Source organism: Rattus norvegicus, chromosome 5 (genome assembly GCF_021556685.1).
Source record: "Rattus norvegicus strain SHRSP/BbbUtx chromosome 5, alternate assembly SHRSP_T2T, whole genome shotgun sequence".
NCBI lineage: Eukaryota > Metazoa > Chordata > Mammalia > Rodentia > Muridae > Rattus > Rattus norvegicus.
In genome coordinates, this window is record NC_141538.1 from 142,162,020 (window position 1) to 142,186,007 (window position 23,988).

The 23,988-nt window shown below is 43.6% G+C and overlaps 1 protein-coding gene across 4 annotated transcripts; it reads left to right on the plus strand.

The window, feature by feature from the left end:
* The first annotated feature begins 3,708 nt into the window (after positions 1-3,708).
* Rragc (Ras-related GTP binding C) lies at positions 3,709-23,225 on the plus strand. 4 transcript variants are annotated; one of them, XM_087548355.1, is made up of 7 exons: positions 3,709-4,355; positions 6,130-6,333; positions 7,252-7,451; positions 10,296-10,410; positions 11,065-11,207; positions 16,166-16,314; positions 21,788-23,225. In XM_087548355.1, the coding sequence occupies exons 1-7, from the start codon at positions 4,017-4,019 to the stop codon at positions 21,937-21,939; spliced, it is 1,302 nt and encodes a 433-aa protein (XP_087404481.1). In that variant the 5' UTR covers positions 3,709-4,016; the 3' UTR covers positions 21,940-23,225.
* The last annotated feature ends 763 nt before the right edge of the window (positions 23,226-23,988 follow it).

Consider the following 23,988-nt stretch of genomic DNA (forward strand, 5'->3'; position numbering starts at 1 on the left):
TCAATCCCTGAATCCCTGAATCATCTCCTGAGAGTTGTCCTTCTGCATGTGCACACCTGCATGCACACAATGCATATAAAATTAAAAGCTCTAACCAGACATGATGGTCCATGCCTATAATCCTAGCACTTGAAGGCAAGAGGGCTAGGGATTTTAGAATTACCTCTGACAGTAAGTCAGAGGCCAGCCTTGGCTATGTAAGACCATCTTGATAACCACCCCATAAAAGGTATGTGTGTATTTGTGTATGTATGTGTCTTCACATCTTGTCTACCTTACAAGGCTAATGTCAGGATCAGATTAAATACTTTGGATGCAAAAGTGCCTTGCAAACTGTAAAGGACCACCTGCAGGTCAGTCAGTAGTGCTGCCACATCTGTAAATACCACAGAGTTGAGAAGGTTGGGTATAGACTACTTTGGAACAGGTTTGAACATGAAAATCTGGAGTACCTATACTGCTGGGCACAAACAAGTATCAAATTCTATAGTGGTTAAAATAAATAGTTACACAAAGTGAACAGGAGTTTTGATAAAATACTAGTTCTGGTGATCTCTAATATGAGCCATTTATACTCCAAGGAAGCTTAAAAAATCCATTTTAGAGAACAGAAATATTGTCCAGGTGCTGCTAAGTACGTCTTTATTCTAAAAGTCCTATTGTTACTCTGTAGGTACCGGGCATCTGAGGGATGCTGACAAGCATGAATGTATTTTAAGGAAGAATGATCAATAGGGAGAAGGGATGTGAAAGCATGGCTGAGTTGTTCAGTGTGGTTGTCACCAGCTACAAAACTCAGTTCCTCAATCACACTACCAGCCCTTCTAGCATTCAGTGCACAAGTGGCAGCAGGTACTCTCCTGAACAGTTTAAACACGACCTCAAGTCCTGTAGAACAGTACTGTAGAAGCCATGATGGACGCAACTGAAGATAACAGGGAACAGAGAAGCCTTTCTGGGGCCTGGAGCTCACTGTTCTATCGGGTTGAGAAGACTTGGTGTGTAATAAAGACTGCATTTGAATAGTAGAAGGACTGTGGCAAAGAAGTGACTGCTATTTTGTTCCACTTTAGGCTTTGAGGAGTTTGACTGTTGGCTTGAAGCTTAATTTTGACTGATTTTGATATTATAGCAGGGAATAATCCTGAACTTCTGGTCTTGCTTTTGCTTCCTTGGTGCTGTGATAACAGGCAAGTGCTACCAGGCCTGGAGTTAGGTAGTGCTGCAGATGGAACCTAGGGTTTCCTGAAAACTAGGCAAGCATTCTTCCAACTGAGCTGTATCCCCAACCCCTTGAATAAGAAACTTTATAAAAATTATTTTTATTTTATGTGTATGAGTGTTTTGCCTGCATGTAATTTTGAGTACCACCTGTGTGTCTGGCATCCTCAGAGGCCAGAAGAGGGCACTGGATACCCTGACACTTTATAGTTGTGAGCCATTATATGGGTGCTGGGACTGAATGTGGGTCTCCTGCAAGAGCACCAAGTGCTTTTACCCACTGAGCCATCTCTGGAGCACAGAATAAAATTTATACAAAATAGAGCTTTGAAGATGGCTCAGTGGGCAAGCACTTGTCAAGTAAATGTGAGGTCTTGAGTTTGAACCCCCAAACTCACATAAAGTTGAGCATATTTATGTCAGTAATCCCAGGGCTCCCACTGTGAGCTGGGAGGTGGATAGGAGTCAGCCCAGAAATGTACAGGCTAGCTAGCTTTGCATATGCAATGTTAAACAAAAAGAAGAAACTCTGTTCCAAAAATCAAGGTTAAAGTTTAGGAAAAGATATCTGTTATCCCATTATCCTACACTATCCCATTATCATACATTCCGCCCACAAACTTAACATTTTTATCATATGTTGAATGTGATTTCCCTTGGCAGAGCAGTTGGTTCTCTGAATCCATAGATTAAACCAACTGGATTGGAAATATTTTCGGGGAACTGTACTGAGCACGTGTAGACTTTTTTACAATCTAGTCAACAACTGTTTAGACACATCCCAGTCTTTTAAAAAGGGGGTTTCTAGCTTAGGCTGTCAAGGATGTGTAGAGCAGGGTGACTTAGAACTTTTTGCGGGGGAGTCCTACATCTGCCTCTGAAGTACTGAGATTTACAGATGTGTGCCATTATGTCTGGCAAAGACACATTTAATTTTTTGTTGTACTTGTTTTTTTTTTTTTTTCTTTTTTCTTTTTTTCATAGCTGGGGACCGAACCCAGGGCCTTCCACTTGCTAGGCAAGCGCTCTACCACTGAGCTAAATCCCCAACCCCCCTGTTGTACTTGTTATAATTAATGCAGATGATATAAAGTACATGGAGTGTGCACAGGTTCACATGCAAATAGCCTATATTAGGAATTTGACCGTCTTCCAGTCAGTTAATGGGATTAAGGGTGTTCTGATATTGAGAGACATGTACATTTGAGTGCATTCTGCCTGTCTATTAGGTACTGTGGCGTTGATTTTTTTTTTTTTTTTTTTTTTTTAGGTGAGGTAGTGATGACCTTCGAGGATAATTCTGTCTTTAATGTTGAGGATCAGGTATAATCAAAATGCCAGATCTAGTAGAGCTTACTTTTCTCTCCACCAATCAGAGTAGGAGATGAGGCTATGTGGTAGAATTTGCCTGGCATGTCCCAAAGACCCCAAATTTCATCCTCAGCCCTGCAAACAACATTGTCACCTTGTAAAACCAGAACCCCTACTCCTTTTAAGTGTATAGGACTGTACTTTAAGGGTTGTCAGATTTCTACTTCTGGAGTCTGAGACATGAAAATTCTCTTACAGCTTTCTGAAGTATACAAATCCCTTCACTATTCCTAATTCCTCTAGTCTCCAATCACAAAAAGTCAAGTCCTCAGTTGCTGGGTGGGATACTGGAGGAGCACTCTGGCTAAGTGGGAGCGAAGAAGATGGAGTGCGTGGAATATAAGGACTGTATCCTATCAGCGATCTGCTTGCAGAATGATGTTTTTATCATGCTTGTATCTGTTTTCCTCATTGGGCTCCAGTTACCAGCATGGGCAAGTTATCAATGAGACTCATAAATGCCTCTCGAACATACTGAATCTATAGGTCTGGACCGGCTCTCACACGACCTCCTGTGGACTTCCTCACCCAATTCCAGAGCAATAATTCTGTCCTCATGGCCTTTCATATAAAATATGCACTAAGTCAACTTACACAGAGGTCCAATCTCTGTTAATCTTCAAGCAACTTGTGGGCAGGGAGGGTCAATTCAGTTTCAGTTTCCAGTGCCTTCCTGGTACCCAGGACCTGGCAAGCATATCTAAATACCCGCACGGCAGCTGCAAACGGGGGATGGGGGAGTACAATGAATTCTTACCCAGACGCCTAGAAGCATCTTCCCTGCGGTACACTCGGAGCCCGGAAGGAGGCGGGGAGCAGCCCAGCACGCGCAGGGAAGGCAGAGGTGCGTGCGGGCTGCCCCCAGGGCGAAAGCCCGGAGACCGACGAGAGGCGCGGCCCTGCCATCTCCTCGTGACTCCTCCCCCCCGCGCCGCCCCCACTTCAGCCGCTGCTAGTCAGGTGATTCCGGGCACGTGATAAGCACCACTTACCCTGCTGCCCTGGGAGTGGCAGCCTGCCCAGCCAATAAGAAGACGAAGTTTGGCGGTAGCCCAATTGGAGCTGGGTTTGGGGGCGGGCCTTACGGCGGCTGCTGCCGGGGGCGGCGGCAACAGCGGCGGCCTAGGGAGGCGGCGGCCTAACCTGGCCTGGCCTGTCAGGGCGCGGGCGGTGGTGGTCCAGCACCATGTCCCTGCAATACGGGGCGGAGGAGACGCCCCTGGCCGGCAGTTACGGCGCAGCCGACTCATTCCCCAAGGACTTCGGCTACGGCGTGGAGGAGGAGGAAGAAGAGGCAGCGGCGGGTGGCGGCGGAGGCGCGGGGGCCGGCGGCGGCTGCGGCCCGGGAGGCGGTGACAGCTCCAAGCCAAGGATCTTGCTTATGGGACTACGGCGCAGCGGCAAGTCCTCCATTCAGAAGGTGAATGCCCCGCACCCGGCCTCCGGTCCTTGGTCTTGCTGGGCCCACGGCGCTCAGGAGCAGCTACTCGGGCGGCCCGAGAGGGTGGCGGCCTGGTGCTGCGTTCCGGGGCACTGTCCACACCTGCGAGCGTGGAGCCTGGGCGCGGTTCGCCCAGGGTTCCCGACCTGGGCCTCCAGGTTCGACTTCCTCGGCCGACGGCCGAGCGGGGCGAGGAGGCGACGCTGGCTGGAGGGAGGAGGCAGGTGCGGGTCACCGCCCTAGAACTCCTCCCTTCTGGTCGCTGCCCTTGTGGCATTGGCGAAACCGACCCGCCGTCCCCGGTTCTCACGTGGAGAAGTTGGTGAGCGTGCTGTCCCGGTGCATCTCCTTTAGGTGACCTGGAGTTTTCAGGGAGCCCCTCCCAAGCTCCAGACCGTAGCGGCTCCTGAAAGTGTGGCAAAGACACTGGACACCTCAGTACCTTTTGTTGTCAGCCTGTTGGAGACTTTTGTAACTTTTATTTTGGGCGTCCTATCACTGCATCTACTTTATGTAGAATTTGTAGCCCTGTGGTTGCAGTTACAGGTGACAGTCCCGAGTAACTGGTCACAACGATCTTTGGAGACTGTTTTGCAGGCAGACAGACATCAGTTCATTTGTTTTCACTTGGGTCTGTCATGAACGAATAGAATGCCTAAGGCTTTTTATTTTTAGTGAATAGGGATTTAGAGGCAGGGCTGACTTCTTTCAATCGGCCGGCCATCCCCATTACAAACAGAGCGAACTTCTGGCAAAACTATGTCACAGACACCCAGGCTTTCCCATTTCCACTCTGACACAAAGGTCTATTTAAAAAATAAATCTCTGGTATTTTGTAGAGGTGGCCTTTTTACAAAGCAATACTGCCGCCCCCCACTCCCCTGCACTCGCGGGACTACTGTTTTATCTCCTCACGTCTGCGTCAGAGTTAGACTTTTGAGGGGAGTGCTCACGCTAGGTGAGCAAAGTACCACTTGAAACCCGTGAGGACTTTCTCTTCCAGGTTAGCACTGAGACACAAGTTTGCAGTGTGTTGGGGTTGTATCAGGCAAGCCTTAAAGCTACATCTCCAGCCCTGCAGTGGTTTTTGTTTTTGTTTGTTTTCTTCCTGTATCCCAGGCTGGCCTAAAACTGAATATACAGCCAAGGCTGACTTTGAACTTCTGACCCTGAGCCTACCTCCTCAACTGCCGAGATCTCAGGTGTGAGCTATGACGTTGGCTTTACGTGGTCCAGGTGCTGGAAGCCAGGGTGGGATGCATGATAGGCAGGCACTGTGACCACACTCATCTACATCTCTGTCCCTTCTGTAACGATTGGCAACTTACCGTCTTTACCATTTCTTGTCTCATGGAGCTGCCTCTTCTGTCTTCCCACAGGCCTCCCTATGTCTCACTCTGGACAGTTTAAATGTAGGCAGGATCCACTCTATTTTCTTTTCTTTATTGTTCCTAAGAGCCTGAGGTAGGCATTTGTGTTATTTTTGAATGAGCACAAAGTCTCAAACATTACCTAGAATAGTTTCATGGTCTTAAAACAGGTCTTGACAAGTTTAAATCTTCGATCAACAATTGTCATGTTGATGCCATGGGGTTTCTATATAACTTGTTTAATAGTTAAATAGTCTGAAATTGTCTCTGTTTCTCCTCACAACCCAATAGAACCTGACAAGGTGGCACTATAGATTTCAGTATTGGAGGAGGCAGAGGCAGGAAAACTGAATTTTTGAGGTTAGTCTTGGCTATACAGTTGAGGCTCTTCTCAAAACACACCCCCCCCCCAAAAAAAAATTAGAAACACTGAGACTAAAGAAGCAAACAGGTGGAAACAGCATGGGCCTGAGATGGTGGTGCTAGAAAGCCGTTAAAGTAGTAAAAAAGCAAAACAAAAACAAAACCCTCATCTTCACAGCGAGTGGAAGCTTGCTCGGTGCCTTTTGTCAGGAGTTGATTAACAGCAGCAGTGATCGACCGTCCAATTATTCCTTACTTATTCACTTTGCATCAAGGTCCCAGTGGGAATGTTGGTGCCATGGGATTTCTAATATAACCTGTGTAGTTAAATAGTCTCAAAATTGTCTCTGTTTCTCCTCACAGGTGGTGTTTCATAAGATGTCACCCAATGAGACTCTCTTTTTGGAAAGTACCAACAAGATTTATAAAGATGACATTTCCAACAGCTCCTTTGTCAACTTCCAGATTTGGGATTTTCCTGGGCAGATGGACTTCTTCGACCCAACCTTTGACTATGAAATGATCTTCAGGGGGACAGGAGCATTGATATATGTCATTGATGCACAGGTAGTTAGGCATGATGGTGTGTACTTCTCTCTGGTGGCAAAAGTCAGAGAAACAGGAAAGCTGTGTGTCTCCTTTGTTGTGTGCTTGAAGCTACTCTCTTCCCAGTAGCTCTCCTTATACTGTGTGCACCTGAGAGGTGTCTGTCATTGTGAGACTGCAGACTCTCAGGTGTTTAGGAGATGTCACTCACATGTCTTGATTCCCAGTTAATGGGCATTCACCATTGGCTTTCTGTCTGTCAGTCAGCAGTAGCCATTGCGTGCTTTATAACTAGTACAGGGTCACAAGGAAGTAGCCCATCGGCAGCCCCAGGACCACAGGATCAGAAAGAACAGGAGAGATTAGTCCATTATAACTCTCCTGATTTGTTTACGTTGATTTTAATCTAAGAAGATATGCTGAGGGCCCACGTGGAAGGTAGTCAGATGGCTGGGCTCTGTCCCTACCCTTTAGTTTACCTTTGTAAGCCGAAGCATTAGGAAAGCATTCTGAGTGGCGCCAACTTGGTAGTGAGTGCTTTCTCTTATGTGGTCTGATTTACTCTCCAGAGTATTGCGTGGGTAGTTATTCCCATTTACAGATACTTGACTCAAGACCAGGCTTTAAGCAACTTGCTTGGAGCCATACATCTGATAAATGGCAGAGCTGGGATTACTTAACAATTCTATTAGGAAGGAATATGCATTTTACCTTTCTTTTCCTATTAGTAACATTTAAAATTTAGTCACTGGCATTTGATTTTCTATGTTAAGAAACTAAAGAGCTGTTTACTAGTTATGTGTCAGTATATTTGAATATTTAGGAATAATTAAAATAACTTTTCTGTGGCTGAGGAAAGAGGTAGTTTGAGACTTTTCCTAACCTGTTACTTGGGTTTTATAAGATTTCTTGTTAAAAGCATCTTGTTCTGACTTTCAGGATGACTACATGGAGGCTTTAACTCGACTTCACATCACTGTATCTAAGGCCTACAAAGTGAACCCAGACATGAACTTTGAGGTTTTTATTCACAAAGTTGATGGTCTGTCTGATGATCACAAGATAGAAACACAGAGGGACATTCATCAAAGGGCCAATGATGACCTGGCAGATGCTGGGCTGGAAAAGCTCCATCTTAGGTAACAACATGGGTGTTTGATGTGAGAGCCCTAAATGTATTCCGTCTGTTGTCACACAGCCAGGTCTCTGACTGTGTGCTTTTCCCAATTCCGTAATAGTTTTGATCTCTTTTGTTGATTTCTAAGCTGTTTTGTAAGCCTTGTGCTACTGAGAAGTTACTTTTCCCCTTTTTTATTTTCCTGATGATTGAAGTCATGTGAAGTGTTTCCATTGACGTTCTTGCAAACTCTTCTCAAGGGACTGTTTCCTCATGGCATGAGTCTGCTTTCGGACTTCTCCTCTCTGGGTTTCTTCACTTTTTAACCCCCACTGGTTTTGTTTAAGAAATATGCCATATTTTTTGTGAAAGTTGATTTTGGGTCTTAAAGGTGTATGCTTTCAAGTTTGAGCTAATTTTAATGTGTCTTAGCTTTTAAAACAATTTAAACTTCTTAGAAACCCTGAAGTTAGGTAGATTGGCCTTTTGCATTTACATAGTGTTGCTGTTGGGTTTGAAGGACTGCTGGTTTACAGTTAAATATTAACTTACCTTAAAGAACACATACTAATTTGGATTGATAGTTATGTATTTTGTGTATTTGTATTCTAAAAGTATATGAGGGATGTGTTTGCATATCTTTTATAAGAAGAAATGAATATTTATAACTATTAAGAGGTTGTCCACTTGATCATAAAAGCAGCTCAAAGGGGAAGCCGAGAGGAGATGCGGGTGTAATTTCCTTACCCTTGGTTTGTTACAAAAACTTCCTTCTATACTTAAGTCAGTTGTCCTCTCCCTAAGGTTTCCTGGGCCTTAGGCTGTAGAATCTTTCAGGGAGTTTCTAGAAAACATTGTGTGAGATATCTCATTGACCCTCTTGTATTAAAATTTTAAAACATGAGTAATACATGTTTTAAAAAAAAAAAGTGAGAAAGTTAAGTCTTGTAAGAGTTGTACATGGTGTTGTACTTTAGTAATCCCAGCACTCAGAAGGCCGAGTCAGGAGGACAGTTGCAAATTTGAAGTCAGCTAACCACGGCTACTTAGTAAGATCCTGTCTTAAAAAGCAAAAGTAAATACATGTTTATAAGAGAAAGTAAAAGTACCATCCCATGAAATCCCTCAATCTTAAGGATCTGTTACTATTTTTTGCCACAATTTTTAACCGAGGAACTGTTAGGATTTTCTCTATTCCCTGTTTGTTGAGTGCTTCAAGACATTTCATGGTTTCCTTATCCTCAGAAGGGCTCTAAACTAAGCCTGTTACCCTTAGTAGAGTTTTGCATCGAGCTTTCACTACACTGGGGATTGCACCCAGGACCGCCTATAGTCTCTGCAAGCATTCGTTCTACCCTTGAGCTACCCCAGCACATCCCACACCTTTAGTACTAGCATGATGGGGTGCAGTTTGCTTTCCCACTTCTAGGAACCCAGCTTATGAACATGCTCTGATCCTTGCGGGTTCTATCTGTCCCCATTTATCTTCAATTTTGAGGACCCTAATCTTGTTAAAGGTTTTTCTTAGAGGAAACACTGAAATGTCCCTTCCCTGCTAGTGTCAGGAGTCATGTGGCCTTGCCTGCCATGGTGCCCTTGCCTCTAGAATAGCGCTCCTTCTTGGTTAGCTTCTTAATTCACTTCCTTGAAGTTTTCTTTAAATCACCTGTAAAGTATAAACACAGTCTCTATTTCTGATGTGGTAATTTGTACCTAAATATATCATGGATACAACTAAATGATGAAAAAAAAATGTCCTCAATGAAAAAAGCAGATAGAATAGTCCACAGTGTTTAAGGGGCCCCTCTCTAAAATTCATGTTTTGTTAAATCTACATTGATTTCGCTGTAATCCATTTAGAGTCCAACTCCTGCTCTTTATGGGTCTTTATCCTCAGGCTAATTGCCTAATGCTAGGCACCGGCATAGTCGTTTATTCAGAGGAGGTGGGTGTTGTGGCTGTGACTAAGCTTTTATGCAATAAACTCTCATGAACACATTTGAGGGCAGTGGGCTTGCAGCTGTGAGGGAGATGACAACGCTGCTGTCCTTCTGGAGCTTACGATCGAGAAGGGTACGGCTCATAAGAAGTGTGTGGTGGAGTTTGAAGTGCTTACCAATGCTGTAAAGAACAAATTTTGGCAAAAGGGTAGCAGGTGCATGTCTACTATTTACGTAGGCTGGTCAGGAAAGAATATTTTTGAGGTGGGAAATAACAGGGTCTCACTATATAGCCCTGGAGCTCTGCTGTGTAGACCAGGCTGACCCCAAACTCACAGGGTTCACCTGCCTCTTCTCAGGTGCTGAGACTATATGTGTACACCGCTGTGGCTGGCAGGAAAGAACTTTCTGTGGTGACATTTTATTAGAAGCGTGAATAATATTTAGTAAATACCTTACTCTACTGAATATGGTGACAAAGTCCTGTAATTCTAGCTTTACTCAGGGAAGTGGAAACTTTAGGATTAGAAATCCAGGGTCATCCTCCACTACATATAGTGAGTTTGAGGCCAGATTGGCCTCCATACTACTGTGCCTAAAAAGCCAAAATAAAGCTAATGGCCATGTCTCTACCTTGAATTTTGATCTTTTTCCCCCTCAGTTTTGGGCTTTGGAAGTAAGCTTTAAAGGGTGGTTTGCTTGTGTACCCTTTGTTTTCTCTCTTGAAGAGCCTTCCAGGGTGCTCCCTCAGTTGCTTTCTACGTAATGTAGCAAACACACAGCCAGACTGGGGAATGGTCTTCCTCTCAGAACTGTGGGTAGAACACAGGGTACATTTGAATGTTAAGAAACTTGAAATTTAAGAGAGGATGACAGTAGTTACTGGACTTCGTTTATAAATAACCATCCTGTGTGGTGTTTTTCAGCTTTTATTTGACTAGCATCTATGACCACTCAATATTTGAAGCTTTCAGTAAGGTGGTACAGAAACTCATCCCGCAACTGCCCACTTTGGAAAACCTATTAAATATCTTTATATCAGTAAGTAAATTATTTACTTTGATTTAATTTCCAATTCTGCTGTTGTTAAATATGTTTGTATTTAATTCTCCAAAAAAGATGTGAACTAAAGGTGAGTGGTTCAACACGGAAGCTGAAGAGCGTGAAGTCCAGTGTGAGTTGTTGCATTCTGATGGTGGGTGTGGTTCCAGGCAGCGTGCCCCACACTTCCTTAATTGTAACATCTTCACGACGGTTGGAGAGTGTATTGCTTAGCATAGGAAAGGCCTTAGGATCATTTTTTAGCACCACACACACATAAGTAATAATAAATCTTGCTGGGTGTGGTGATGCACACATGTAATCCATCATATAAGAGGAAGAGGCAGGAGGATTTCGAGTTTAGCTTATCCTAAGACTACCCAGTAAGGCCCTGCCTCAAGTCTCCCAGCCAACCGTTTTTTATTTTGGGGGGTCTAATTGTATACTTAGAAGTGATATAAAGATTTGGGGGTTAAGTTCAGTGAAAGAACATTTATTGGACCCTGCATTCAGTATACCAGAACCAGAAAAAAAAATAAAATTTGGAAAATTACTTTTAAAATTAAGATTGTTTTTTCAGTAATTTAAAGTCTTTGAAATATTGTAAATTGTGATTCTTAAAAGAAACACTTACCCAACTTTGTTTTTCCCAAGAATTCAGGTATTGAAAAAGCTTTTCTCTTTGATGTTGTCAGCAAAATCTACATTGCAACAGACAGCTCCCCTGTGGATATGCAGTCTTACGAGCTCTGCTGTGACATGATTGATGTTGTAATTGATGTGTCCTGTATATATGGGTAAGTCTTACACACTTGCTAGACAGGTGGAAAGCTTGCCTGAGTCTTACCTCTCCCTTACACTGAAAGAAACGAGAATCCTGTCTTAGTTTTGAAAGTACATTTGTGTACTTACTGTGTGTGTGAGCACAAGTGTGTGGGTGATCAGAGGACAGCTTTGTGGAGTCGATTCCTCCACTGTGTGGGTCTGGGCTATTACTCAGGTCAGGTTTGGTGACAAGCGCCGTTACCTACTGAGCCATGCTACCAGCCTGAAGTGGGATTGTTTAGAACATGCATATCACCTTAGAACACAATGTCTCTGTGAGCTCGACCTTCAGACAGGATAGCAACAAACACTCGGAAAGTCCCTTTTTTTGTACATGGGAGAGTTTGTATTATCTTCTGTCTCCTGGGACTTGGCAAGGTTTAAACAAAAGAACCTAACTAGATTAATTTAAAATGATCTGGGGAGGTGTGGAGGCAAAGGCAGACAGATCTTTTAAGTTTGAGGCCAGCCTAGTCTACATAGTGAGTTCCATGCTATCCAGGCCACAAACGAGACCATGTTTCAAACCATCTGCGAGATGGTCTCAGCAGCCAGGTGGGGTTGCTCATCTGTACAATCTCAGCAGGTAGGAGGCTCAGAAGTCATGCCCTGTCTAACCAAACAACGCACTAAAGTAAAGCACACTAAAAACATCTGAGTAATTCTCCTGTCTCACTGAAACTCAGGTTTCATGGAGTGAGGGACTTCTGTTTTTTTATTTATTTGGATTTTATTATGTAGCCTTGGCTGGCTCTCTATGAAAACCAGGCTGTCCTTGAACTAATAGAGTTCCTCCTACCTCCACCTTCTGAGTGCTGGTACTAAAGGTGTGTGTGTGCCCCACACCTGGGAGAATGAGGTTGTTGCTCTTTTAAAAATTGTAATGATTTATTTTTATTTTATGTTTTTTGGTATTTTCTCTGCATTAATGTTATATCCCTCGATCTGGAGTTTTTAGGCAGGTGTGAGCTACCGTGTGGAAGCTAAGAACTGAGCCCACCTCCTTTGGAAGAGAAGCCAGTGCTCTTAACCACTGAGCCATCTCTCCAGCCCAAGTGAAGGATTCTTAATTTTGTAGTGTATTTAAAATAAAAATCTGAATTTTTAATCGGGTCTGATGGATAATCTCAGTCTTTGGGAGGCAGAAGTAGTCAGTTCAGGATAGCCAGGGCTGTAGCATTAATGAGACCCTATCTCAAACAATCAGAATTTTAGTTATTGAAGGATTACACATAAAATATTTGACAAATACATCTGAGTGTCTGCAATAAGTCTCTCAAATACAGAATATTCTTAAACTTTGTAGAAATTTATAAAATACCAAAACCGAAAAGATTTTGTAGACTAGACCAGAGGAAGAATGAAAACTTTTTGGCCAGCAACATTTTCTGTAGCTTTTCTCCTAGCTCTCATTCTTCTGTGTATCAAAGCCAGAACACCCAGGGTGCTTTTAGCCTCTGTGCTTTCTAGTGCACCTCCCTCCTCTGTCCGTGTGCCTGCTTTGTCAATGCCCTCCTTCAGCTGCCCCGGAGCAGCGCACCTCACCTTACTTGGTCTTGTCTAGCTCCGTCTCCTGCCACGGATTCCATGCTGTTCTTCCTTGTACTACCTTCTGTAAGAAAATGAGATGATCTGCTCCTCAATAAACTTCTGTATTTTCTATTCTTAAAAGTAGATCAGGGCTGGGGATTTAGCTCAGTGGTAGAGCGCTTACCTAGGAAGCACAAGGCCCTGGGTTCGGTCCCCAGCTCCGAAAAAAAAAAAAAGAACCAAAAAAAAAAAAAAAAAAAAAAGTAGATCAATAAAACACATTGCTTTAAAAAAAGAAAAAGCTAATCAAAAGTTTATAAGCTAGTTTTACATTTTCATACTGTTGTTTATTCTGTGTGCTCACACTCCATGGTGCTCACTGAAGACCAGACAGCTGTCAGGAGTGGGTCTCACCTCCTGCCTTGCTGAGAGACTCACTTGTGTTTTGTGTGCTGTGCACTCCAGAGTTACTGGCCCTGCCATGCTGAGCCTCGTGTCCCTACCTCTGCACTCCCACTGTGCAGCTGGGATGTCAGGCTTTTGCAGTCAATGGTCTTATAAGCTGAGACCTTTCTCTGGCCTGTCACTTGGTTTTTGTACCTTAAAAAACAAACAAACAATAAAACTAATACCAGTTTGTTTGTTGTAGATCTTTCATTTGCAGGCTGTATCAGTGCAGATAAGTATGAGGGAAGATTTGAAGTTGCTGTGTTCCATGCATCCCACATCAGCATGAGAGTGGGACTGGACAAGTGACAAGTGTGCAGGACACTGGCGGTCACAGGAGTGGTGTATGTGGTTGATATTTGGCATGCCCTTTATTTGAGGATTTCTGCTACAAGCTTTTCATTGAGAATTTCAGCAGTAACCAGGTTCCCTTTGCTTTCACCTGAATCCCTTTAGGGTGTGTTTCTTTCTTTTTTTTTTTTTTTTTCTTTTCTTTTTTTCGGAGCTGGGGACCGAACCCAGGGCCTTGTGCTTGCTAGGCAATAGGGCGTGTTTCTTAATCTGTTTCCTCTTGGCTGTGACCTTCCTGCTTTTGCTTGGACATATTTTGACTAAAATTCAGATATATGGTACTGGGATATATGGCCAGTTACATCCCTAATTCAAGCACCTTAAAGTCTTGCATAGAGGGTTTTTACCCAAAACAAACAAAAATCCCGAGTCTACTTTTAAAAGTCACTACCATATCTTATTAACTTTATTAACCATCAAAATCTGTCTAATTTCCATGCATGAATAGCTATCTAGATTCTCTATTATTCTTTCTGTCCCTTGTAGTTTTGCATTTGCTAAAAGCAAGCAACCGCTTACAGAGCTGTGTCCCCAGCCAAGAATGTGCCTTTAACTTTTTTTAATGAAAAATGTGAGTGTGAGTGTGTGTGTGTGTGTGTGTGTGTGTGTGTGTGTGTGTACGTGCATGTGCATGCATGTGGTCCTGTGCACACACATGTGAACATATGAGAGTGGGAGAGTGCAGGGGCTTTGTGTACCATGGTAAGATATGGAGGTTAAAGGACAAGTTCTTTTCACTTCCTTGCTTTTATTTTTATGCAGGTTCTAGGGATTGAACTCGGGTCATCAAGCTTGCATGACATAATCTCATGTTAGTTTGTGACTCAAGATCATATAGCTCACCCCTAGAAACTGCAGCTGTTAACAACTGCTGGCTCTGGGTCCAGCCACAGATGTTCATGTCCGTCTGTGCTGCTTGTCAGCTGGTGCCCACTCTCACTTCCTGTGCAGCACAGAATGGGATCTCCTTGACCTCTGGCTGTCAGCTGACAGACAGCACAGAGCACTTGCATTTCCTCTTCTTCCATCAGCAGGAAGCTGTTTTCTTTTATACTCTTATAGCATGTGGTTCACTCTTCCCTACTTCTGTAATATTGGAAACTGCTTGGGATTGAATTAAAACCCTAAGTTTGAGTCCAGATCTTGCCAGACATTTTTTACTTTTTATAAATTAGAGTTTTATGACTTTCAAGTGCGCGCAATTGTCTATTGGTATAGATTACTGTGTTTTGCTCCCTTGCCTTTATGCCCCTCAAAGTTAAGTGGTTAAATAGTCAATAGTAACAATTCTCTATGTTGTTTGTGGGAATCAAATTAATATATGAAGAGGTAAGCTGTAAGATTTAGGGCAGTTTAAAAACTAAGCTCTCCATCATGAAAATAGTACATGAGATGGTAAAGACAAAACAGGAGGGAAACAGTGTTTTCCACTAGACCCCTGTTGTAGCATTTCCTTCTTGGTAGGCTTCATTTACTTTTTTCTTAAAAACCAGTTTTTTTGAAATACTTTTTCTCTGTCTTTGAAAGAGTCTTACTTTAGGCCAGGCTGTGCATTTTCATCCCTCAGACTCTTGAGTGCCTGTCCTGTGTCTTTCACCCTCATTTGAAAGACAAATACTTTTTTAAGATTTATTTTGTGTATTATGACTATGTGTATGTGCCTGCATGAGTTTATGTGCATTGTGTATATGTAAGCCCTTGGAGGCCAGAGCGCATCCTAGATTGCTGAAAGTGGAGATAGTTCTGTCCTGTCTTGATGTGTGTGCTGGGAACCAAGCATGGGTCCTCTAGAAGGAGCAGTAAGTGCTTTTTAACCAGTGGGCCATCATCTTCTCAGACCCCAAACACCTCTACTACAGAGGCAGTTTTGACAACTCTTTAATTCCTAGCAGGTGCAGGCGTATGCCTGCTATGGTACCACATGTGGAAGTTAGAGAACAACTTGTAGGAATCCTTTCTGTGTTTCCACTTGTGGATCAAACTCTAGTTGTCAGACTTGGCAGCAAAGTCCTTTACCCGACAAGCTACCTTTCCAGCACTCAAACCCTTTAAAAGTTGTTGATTTTTAGCATAATTCCTCTCTCTCTCTGGCTGGAATTGACCTTTGATAGACTTTTATGAATTTTCTTGATTTCATTCATTCATTCATTCATTGTAAGGAAACAATAAACGATGTTTGTGATTGGTTTGGCATGTAGAATATACCCTGTAGTAGCTGGCTGAAGCTGTGGCAGGTCCTAGGTGGTCATGTAGCTCGAGGGAAGTGGGGAGAGCAGGCCCTCAGAGCAAGGTTGGGGCAGGTGAGTGCCTGGCCAGCATGAGTTGGCAGTGTCCGTGGTTCAGAGCTACATGGTTGTTAACCATTGTCGCTCAGTGGTTGACCACCTTAGTGATGGAGAGAGGTGCAGAGCTTTGCTGTTAACAGAAGCTCTGGATTGTGTTCTTTGTGAATCCTAGCCCCTAAATGATGACTGTCCCAGTATATTTCAGGCAGTGTTATTCTTTCTCAAAAGACGTGTGGGTATCAGGGCGGAAAGGTTTGCTCCTGTACAGAATGCCTAGTTGGGGAACTTGTAATAAATGGTGCTTTCTTTTAAACTAGATTAAAGGAAGATGGAAGTGGAAGTGCTTATGACAAAGAATCGATGGCCATTATCAAGCTGAACAATACAACTGTCCTTTATTTAAAGGAAGTCACTAAATTTTTGGCACTGGTTTGCATTCTTAGGGAAGAGAGCTTTGAACGAAAAGGTAATGAAGTTTTTTTTAAAAAGCTGCTCATATTTATTATTGTTTCGATTTTATTCCTTTCTTATTTTGTATGTGTGTGTGTGTGTGTGTGTGTGTGTGTACACGCACGCGCGTGAATGCTCAGGTATGTGTGCACGTGTGCAACTGAGTATATATCTATGTACCACATGAATGCAGTGCCAGTGGAGGTTGTCTCCTGGAACTGGAGTTACCGGACATTGTGAGTCATCATTGAAAAGAAAAATAAAGCTAGGCAGTGGTGGCTCACACTTTCAATTCCAACATGTGGGAGACAGAGGCAGGTGGATCTCTGTAAGTTCAAGGCCAGCCTGCTCTGCAGAGGACAGCCAGGGCTACACAGAGAAACTCTGATTGGAAAACAAAAACAACAAAAAGGACTTATTTATTTATTTATTTATTTATTTATTTATTTATTTATTTATTTATTTATTTATTTTTGGTTCTTTTTTTCGGAGCTGGGGACCGAACCCAGGGCCTTGCGCTTCCTAGGTAAGCGCTCTACCACTGAGCTAAATCCCCAGCCCTGACTTATTTATTTTATGTGTGCGTACCTGAGTATATGTATACCGCATGGGTGCAGGAGCCTGAGAAGGTCAGAGGAGGGTGTTGGATCCATAGAATTCGAGAACTATGGGTGCTTGTGAGCCACCACTGGGTGCTGGGAACCAAACCTGGGTCCTCTGCAAGAGCCGCAAACATCCTTAATTGTTGAACCATTTCTCTAGCTTTCAAAGAGTTCGTTTATTCTTTTTCTTTCTAATTTTTATTATTTTATGTGTATGAGTTTTTGCTTGCAAGTATGTTCGTGTACTGTTTATATGTAGGTCCCATAGAAACAAGAAGAAAAGGTGTCAGACGCTCTGGAACTGGAGTTTTAGATGGTTGTGAGCCACCATGTTGGGGCTGGAAATCAAATCATGGTCCTCTGGAAGAGAAGCCAGAACTCTTGTCCATTGAGCCATCTCTTTAGCCTAAAGAGATATTCTGTTGTGGTGGTGGTTTGATATTGAGATTATATAACTCTGGCTGTTCTGGAACTTGCTATATAGATCAGACCAGCTTTGAACTCAGAGATCCATCTGCCTCTTGGATGCTGTGATTGAAGGTGTGGGCCACTATACCCAGCTAAAATGCTGTTCTTGTGTTACATTTCTGTTATGATTTTCAGATTATAGAAAACAGTCATGTAGTAATGGCTGTCTTACGAGTGAACTCATACATCTGTACCTTCTGTCTGTATGTAGCTTAGACATTCTCTTTCCTTTTAATCTCGTGCTGTAATTCAAGTTTTTTTTATCCCGTCCTCTCTTCCTGCATTACTTTTCTTGGCTCTTCTTTCGTGGAGTTTGTTCTCTATCTGCACCAGTCTGCAACTCTCCCCTCTGGTGTATTAGTTGCTGATCGTCTTCTGGAGCCTGCGACTGCCAGTCCTTCCTCAACCACAGCTTTCTTCTCTGGATCACCTTCAATATTTTTCTGTCTCCTATTTCCTTCTGGCTAGTTTTCTTTTTCCGAATCCCATGTTCTTTAGAGTCAAGTCTTTCTGCTTGCTTCTTACTTGTCATGTCTGCTCTTCTGTTTATGGCTTGGAAGTGTGTTCTCTTCTGCTGTGGGTTCTAGGGATTGACCTCAGGTTGTTAGGCTCATAGAAAGTGCTTTTGTTCGTTAAGCTGCCTTTCTCCAGTCCTGTGCATGGTTTGGGCTAATCAGTTTGTGACTGAAAGTTTAAACCTACAACTCTTTCTAGAACTGAGTTCTAGTACCACATTTGGAGGTATTAGTGAGACGTCCTTACTCCAGTATTGTTGCTGTTCTAGCCATCCTGGGCAAGTACTATTGATTGATGACTCCCACAATCCCCCCAAAAATCTTTCCACTCTGACTCTTGCCTACCTTGCATCTGTCACAAGTTACGCTGTTTTTCTCATGTTTAAACCTTTATGTCTTATAGTAATTAATGTTTTTAAGATGTCTTTGTATATTGGTGCATAGATGGAATTTCATTTTCTTCCCTTTTCATTCTTCTGTGTTGCTCACATTTAATTTTTTTTAAAGATTTATTTATTTTTATGTATATATCAGTGCACTGTAGCTGTCTTCAGACACACCAGAAAAGGACATCAGATCCCATTACAGATGGTTGTGAGCCACCATGTAGTTGCTAGGAATTGAACTCAGGACCTTTGGAAGAGCAGCCAGTGAGTGTTCTTAACTGCTGAGCCATCTCTCCAGCCCGTCACATTGAATTTTTACCAACTCTTATCATTTGTTCCCTGAAACTATTCCTTGTGGTTCCTTTCCGTTTCTGCCTTTAATGACTCTAGCAAAGTGCACATTCCTGCAGACTGTGGTACTGCGATCACCTGCAGCAGAGGACTAGGACTGATGCATAGATCTCTACTGCGTGCCATGTTCTAGCACACACAGCAGTCAGCTAGAGACCCTGTTTCAAGGTAGAAGTTGAGGCAGGAGAGAATACACACTCAAAGCTGTCCCTGGTCACATACGATGTGGCAAGTATATACCTGCACTCAGTGCACACATTCACATATGTGCACACATGTGCACAGATAAAAAGTCCCATTCTTCTGCCTGAGCTTCAAAAGAAATACTTAATATACATGTACTTTTTCATATTAAACAAAATATATGTATTTATTTTTTATCTTAAGAACCAGTGTGGAGTCTGGAGAGGTAGATCACTGGTTAAGATCACTTCCTGTTCTTCCATATGATTCAGCAGCCATGTGGGGTAGCTCACAACCCCTGTAATTGTCACTCCTGGATCTGACACCTGCTGGCCTCTGTAGGTACTACACTCAGGTACACTCATACACATGGGTAACAAAAGCGCTGGGATGACATACAACTGCAGACTTGTGTATATTTCTCTTGCTTTACATCCTTTTTTGGTGTTGTGTATTTTATTTTTCCTATGCATAGTTTACTCTTTTCTTGTATACCTACTCATACGTAATGTTTTGTAAGTGATACTGAATTGAAGTTAGTTTTTGTAACGTGTTTTCTCCTTGCTCGGGGTTATTTTTGAGATTTCCCACGGCTGTGTATGGGTTGTGTATTAAACCTTGTTCTTGTTGCTGGACAGTCAGATGCTTTTAAAGGTATAATTTTGGGCTGGAGAGATGGCTCAGCGGTTAAGAGCACCCGACTGCTCTTCCAGAGGTCCTGAGTTCAATTCCCAGCAACCACATGGTGGCTCACAACCACCTGTAAGGAGACCCGATGCCCTCTTCTGGTGTGTCTGAAGACAGCTACAGTGTACTTATATATAATAAATGAATAAATAAATCTTTTAAAGGTATAATTTTGTGACAAGTGTCCATAAATAAGCTATATATGAAGGCTCATGTCTTTAGTCCCTGCACTTGAAAGTCAGAGGCAGGATTGTTGTACGTTTGAGGCCATCTAGGTGTTTTAGGGTCTCTCTTGCTGTGACTAAACACCATGATTATGAACAACTTTGGGAGGAAAGAGTTTCAGCTTAAAGTTCCAATTATAGTCCCATCACTGAGGGCTGTCAGGAGAGGGACTCAAACAGGGCAGGATCCTGGAAGCAGGATGTGATGCAGAGGCCATAGAGAGTTGCTGTTTACTTGCTTGTTCTCCATGGCTTGTTCAGCCTGCTTTCTTATAGAACCCAGGACCATTTACTTGCCCAGGGTTGGTCCCACCCACAAAGGCTGGGCCCCTCCCCATGTCAATCATCAATGAAGGAAGTGCTATATACACTTGCCTACTGGCCAATCCTATGGCATTTTCTTGATAAGATTCCTTCTTTCCAGATAATAACCTACCTTGTATCAAGTGGACAGGAAACTAGCCAGCACACTAGGATTGCAAAACAAGATGTCATCTCAAAACAAGGCAAATGGGCTGGAGATGTGGCTCCATTGTTAGTGTCTGTGTAGTGTGCAGGAGGCTCTAGGTTCACAGTCCCCAGTGTCACACAAACTGGGTGTGACGTTACACACCTATGATGCCCAGCACTTGGGAGGCGGAGGCAGGACTAGGGATTAGTTTAAGGGTCATCCTTGGCTACCTAATGGGTTTGAGGCCACTCTGGGCTGCACGAGAGACTGCCTGAAAAATGAACAACAGTAACAGCAGCGAATCCCAAACCAGAGCCGTTGCCTGTGAACGTCTCATCTGTCTCTAGGGTGCGTGTGAGGATGGGTTGTATACGTGCATTAACACAGGACTCCAGGTGGCTCTACATTCGTCACCTCATAGCTCTGTGAGAGTGTTCTCATCATGTTATCTCCTTGAGAATGCTTGATACCGTTGGACTCATATTCTCAGTCTGTAGGTGTCAAATGGTGTCTAAGTTTTAAATATTTAATTGCTAATTAGGACAGATATTTTTATAGCAAAGCACTTATTCATGGGCATTCAGGTTTCTTTGGTAACTTGTTTGTTTGTGTAATCTCAGTACATTTACATTATTTGTGTGTATGTGTGCAAATGTACAAAAGCGCTAGGATTTATTGAAATCCAGGACACCTGACATTCAGCCTTAGCCCTGGCATTCCCATTGCCAGCTTTGCCCCGCCTGCATTTTGCTCTCCTCCTCTGTGGACTTCTTTTGCACTTGTAGTTACTTGGCAGATTATTTTGATCTGTTGCATTTTGGCTTTCTGCCCCAGCTAGCATATGCTTGAAAATGTGGACCTGATGTTGCCGCTTTTGACACATTGCATCCGTTCTCATGCTGTTAATAAGTGTTCAATGACTTATCTAGTCTGCTAGATGTTACTGAAAGGTCACACGATGATTAGGTAGGCCATATAGTGCTTTGGTGTTTGATGTGGACAAGTATGGATGGGGTGGTCTTGCTGTGCCAGTGAGTATAGGTGATGGTTCTTAGGACTGAAGAGCTCGCTATCTAGTTTGGGCGTTTCATAATTTTAAGCCAAGTGCCTGTATCCGGCTCAGGGGAGGCCAGGACCTGGAATCTTTAAAGCTCAGTGTCAGTTGACCGTTTGGAATTGGGGTTCCACATGCAAAGGTGAAGGAGGAAAGTGGCAACCCACCCTTTCTGTCATAAGAGAAATCTTTGTTCACCCCAAGTCTCAAGTGGATGTTTAGTCCCTGAAACAGATAGAGAGTAGCTGTCTCCTCTCAAAGTTGGGCGGACGTGGCTGGAGCCCTGCTGAGCTTGTACCAATGCTCCCGCCTGCTTCCTGCAGACTTACTAGCTGCGCTACAGGGCCATTGGTAGAAAGAATGCTACCCTGTCTTCAGAGTTTATTAACATAGTCATCTGCCCATTTGATTTGTTAGGTTACCGCCCTCCCTGTCCACTTCTGCCCTAGAGGTAACATGGTTAGTTGCTGCATTCTTGCTTTACTGTGATTGCAGTGGAGAGAATTTCAGAGAGTGGGGCGCTTCACAGTTGGCATTTAAATAGCCAGGCTCTTTTTCTCTCTTGCAGGTTTGATAGACTACAACTTCCACTGTTTCCGAAAAGCTATCCATGAGGTGTTTGAGGTGGGTGTGACTTCTCACAGAAGCTGTAGTCATCAGACCAGTGCTCCAAGCCTGAAAGCCTTGGCACACAATGGCACACCTCGGAATGCCATCTAGTCTGAATCTCAGCAGTGGAGGCTCAGTGCTGGCTTACTCCTCACTCCAGGGTCAGACGCCATGTGCTGCAGGACTCGAGAGCCGCTGCCCATGGGAGTTGGAGACGATGGTGGAGCTTCTCTCTTGATGAAGGCCCCTCAGCCAGCCATGTGCAACTGAAGCTACTCTCTAAATAACATCGCAAAAGAATGGCAGAGACCCCAGAACTCGGTGTGTCTTTTCTTCTCTTTCGAGTCCTACTTTAAATAGTTGGACTATTTTGGACCTGGACATGATACCAGTTATCCATCTTTACCGGTGAATGTCGCTGTCAGTTCCAGCCTGAAACAGTAGGAAACTGAGTTTTATATGCTTCCCTAGGCCTTCACTTGAGTAGTGTCTAAAGACTCGCTTTGCTTACGTTCTAACACTGCCTTTCAGAGCTCAGATCTCACTGTACCTCTAGGACCTCGGAAGTGCATTAGCTTGCTGACTCAGAAGACAAAGCAAAGGATGTTTCTATTTGTCCTGAAGAAAAGAGGAAGTTTCTGTGCGGCACTGGGGAGAGCCAGGCTCGGCAAGGGCTGCATCAGTTCCCTGGATGTGTTGAGGAAAAAACTTTGAAACAGAAGTGATTTTTCACACCTGGGGTTTGGGTAGCAGATGGATGTACTCTCCTCATTTGATCTTGATCATGCACAATGTAACAAAGGGAATTCGACAGAAGGGCTTTCCCCAGAGTCCCCACAGTGAGGGGGCAAACTCATTATGTCACTGAAGTACTTCGCTCACTTTTCTTTAGTCCTGGTGCCATGGCTGTCACTCTATGCTGTGTAGGCTCTTTAAGAATTGTTTTTGACCACAGATGACCCTGAGGCTCTGGCAGACTGTCTGTCCTCTGGGGGTTGGAGGAGGCCTGTGGTGGTACAGCGTGCTCTGCAGTCTTCTGACACCAAGTGTCAGCTGTGGTACTTTGCTTTGCTGAGGTATGAATTCATAGCTGTTCCTGTTGTTCATGGCTGATACCCTTTCCCCGTTGATTTAGGCTTTCACATTTTCTTTACTACACATGCCCAGTAGTCACATTCCAAAGCCACTGGGCCCCTTGAGTGCGTCAGTGCCGCTGGTGAGGGATGTACTCAGGTCTGTTACCCAGCAGTGAGACTTGGAGCACTTCCTGCAGATGACTGACTGTTGAGTATTTACTTGGACCACGGTGATAGCCAAAGGAAAAATGCTTTTATATTTATAGATTATTTCATTGAACTATATGTAAAATGGGTATCAATAAATGTATTTACTCCAAAGTCAGTTTTTGTGTGATGTATGAGTGCTTGTGGTTCTTCTCTCACTATTCACCTGCCCTTTGCTGCTGTGTACAGCCACCATTGTTTCTGTTTAGCATGTCTGCTTTTGTCCTGAGGTCACTTTCACGGCCCATTTCTGCAGTGGAGTGGGAGGTGTGGACTCAGGTGAGAACAGGTTTGGATTTGCGGTTTCCTGTTAACACACCTCACTGGTGGTGAGGAGCATCCAGAGCCTGGCAATGCTTGTACATTGCATCCGGGAAGAAGAGTAAGGAAGCTGAGGTGAGGTAGAACAGTAGACCATGGTGGGTTGGCTGGCTCAGTTGGTGAAAGTGCTTGTCACCAAGCCTGGTGACCTGAGTTCAAGCCCTAGGATCCACATGGTTGGAGGCAAGAGCAGACTCCTGAAAGTTGTCTTCTGACCTCCTCCACACATACACTGTAGTTCATGGTTGTCCCTACCCCTATCCTCTAAAAGAGCCCCAGAAACCATGGTACCAAGTTTCTCAGGTACTCACTATTAACCTTTGGATTTCAGTGTTTACATTAGGTTGAGCTAAACTGATGGAAGAACTATTCATTAACCAGAGGAGGCATTGTTTGAAGGATTGTTTCATTTCAGAATTGGACGACTTTAGAAGTGAAACTCCAAAACAAGCTGTTTGGAAAGGATCTATCAAATGTACCTAACCGTTCCCTCTAAGTCTTCACACAGTGAAACCAGGTGGGCTGGGGAGAGCCTTGTTGAGAGCTGCAGATAGGC

Coding starts and splice junctions, on each gene's coding strand:
- Rragc (XM_087548355.1), top strand. CDS start 4,017: ATGCCCCGCACCCGGCCTCCGGTCCTTGGTCTTGCTGGGCCCACGGCG. Junction 7,452..10,295: donor CTGGAAAAGCTCCATCTTAG/GTAACAACATGG, acceptor GGTGTTTTTCAG/CTTTTATTTGACTAGCATCT. Junction 10,411..11,064: donor TATTAAATATCTTTATATCA/GTAAGTAAATTA, acceptor GTTTTTCCCAAG/AATTCAGGTATTGAAAAAGC.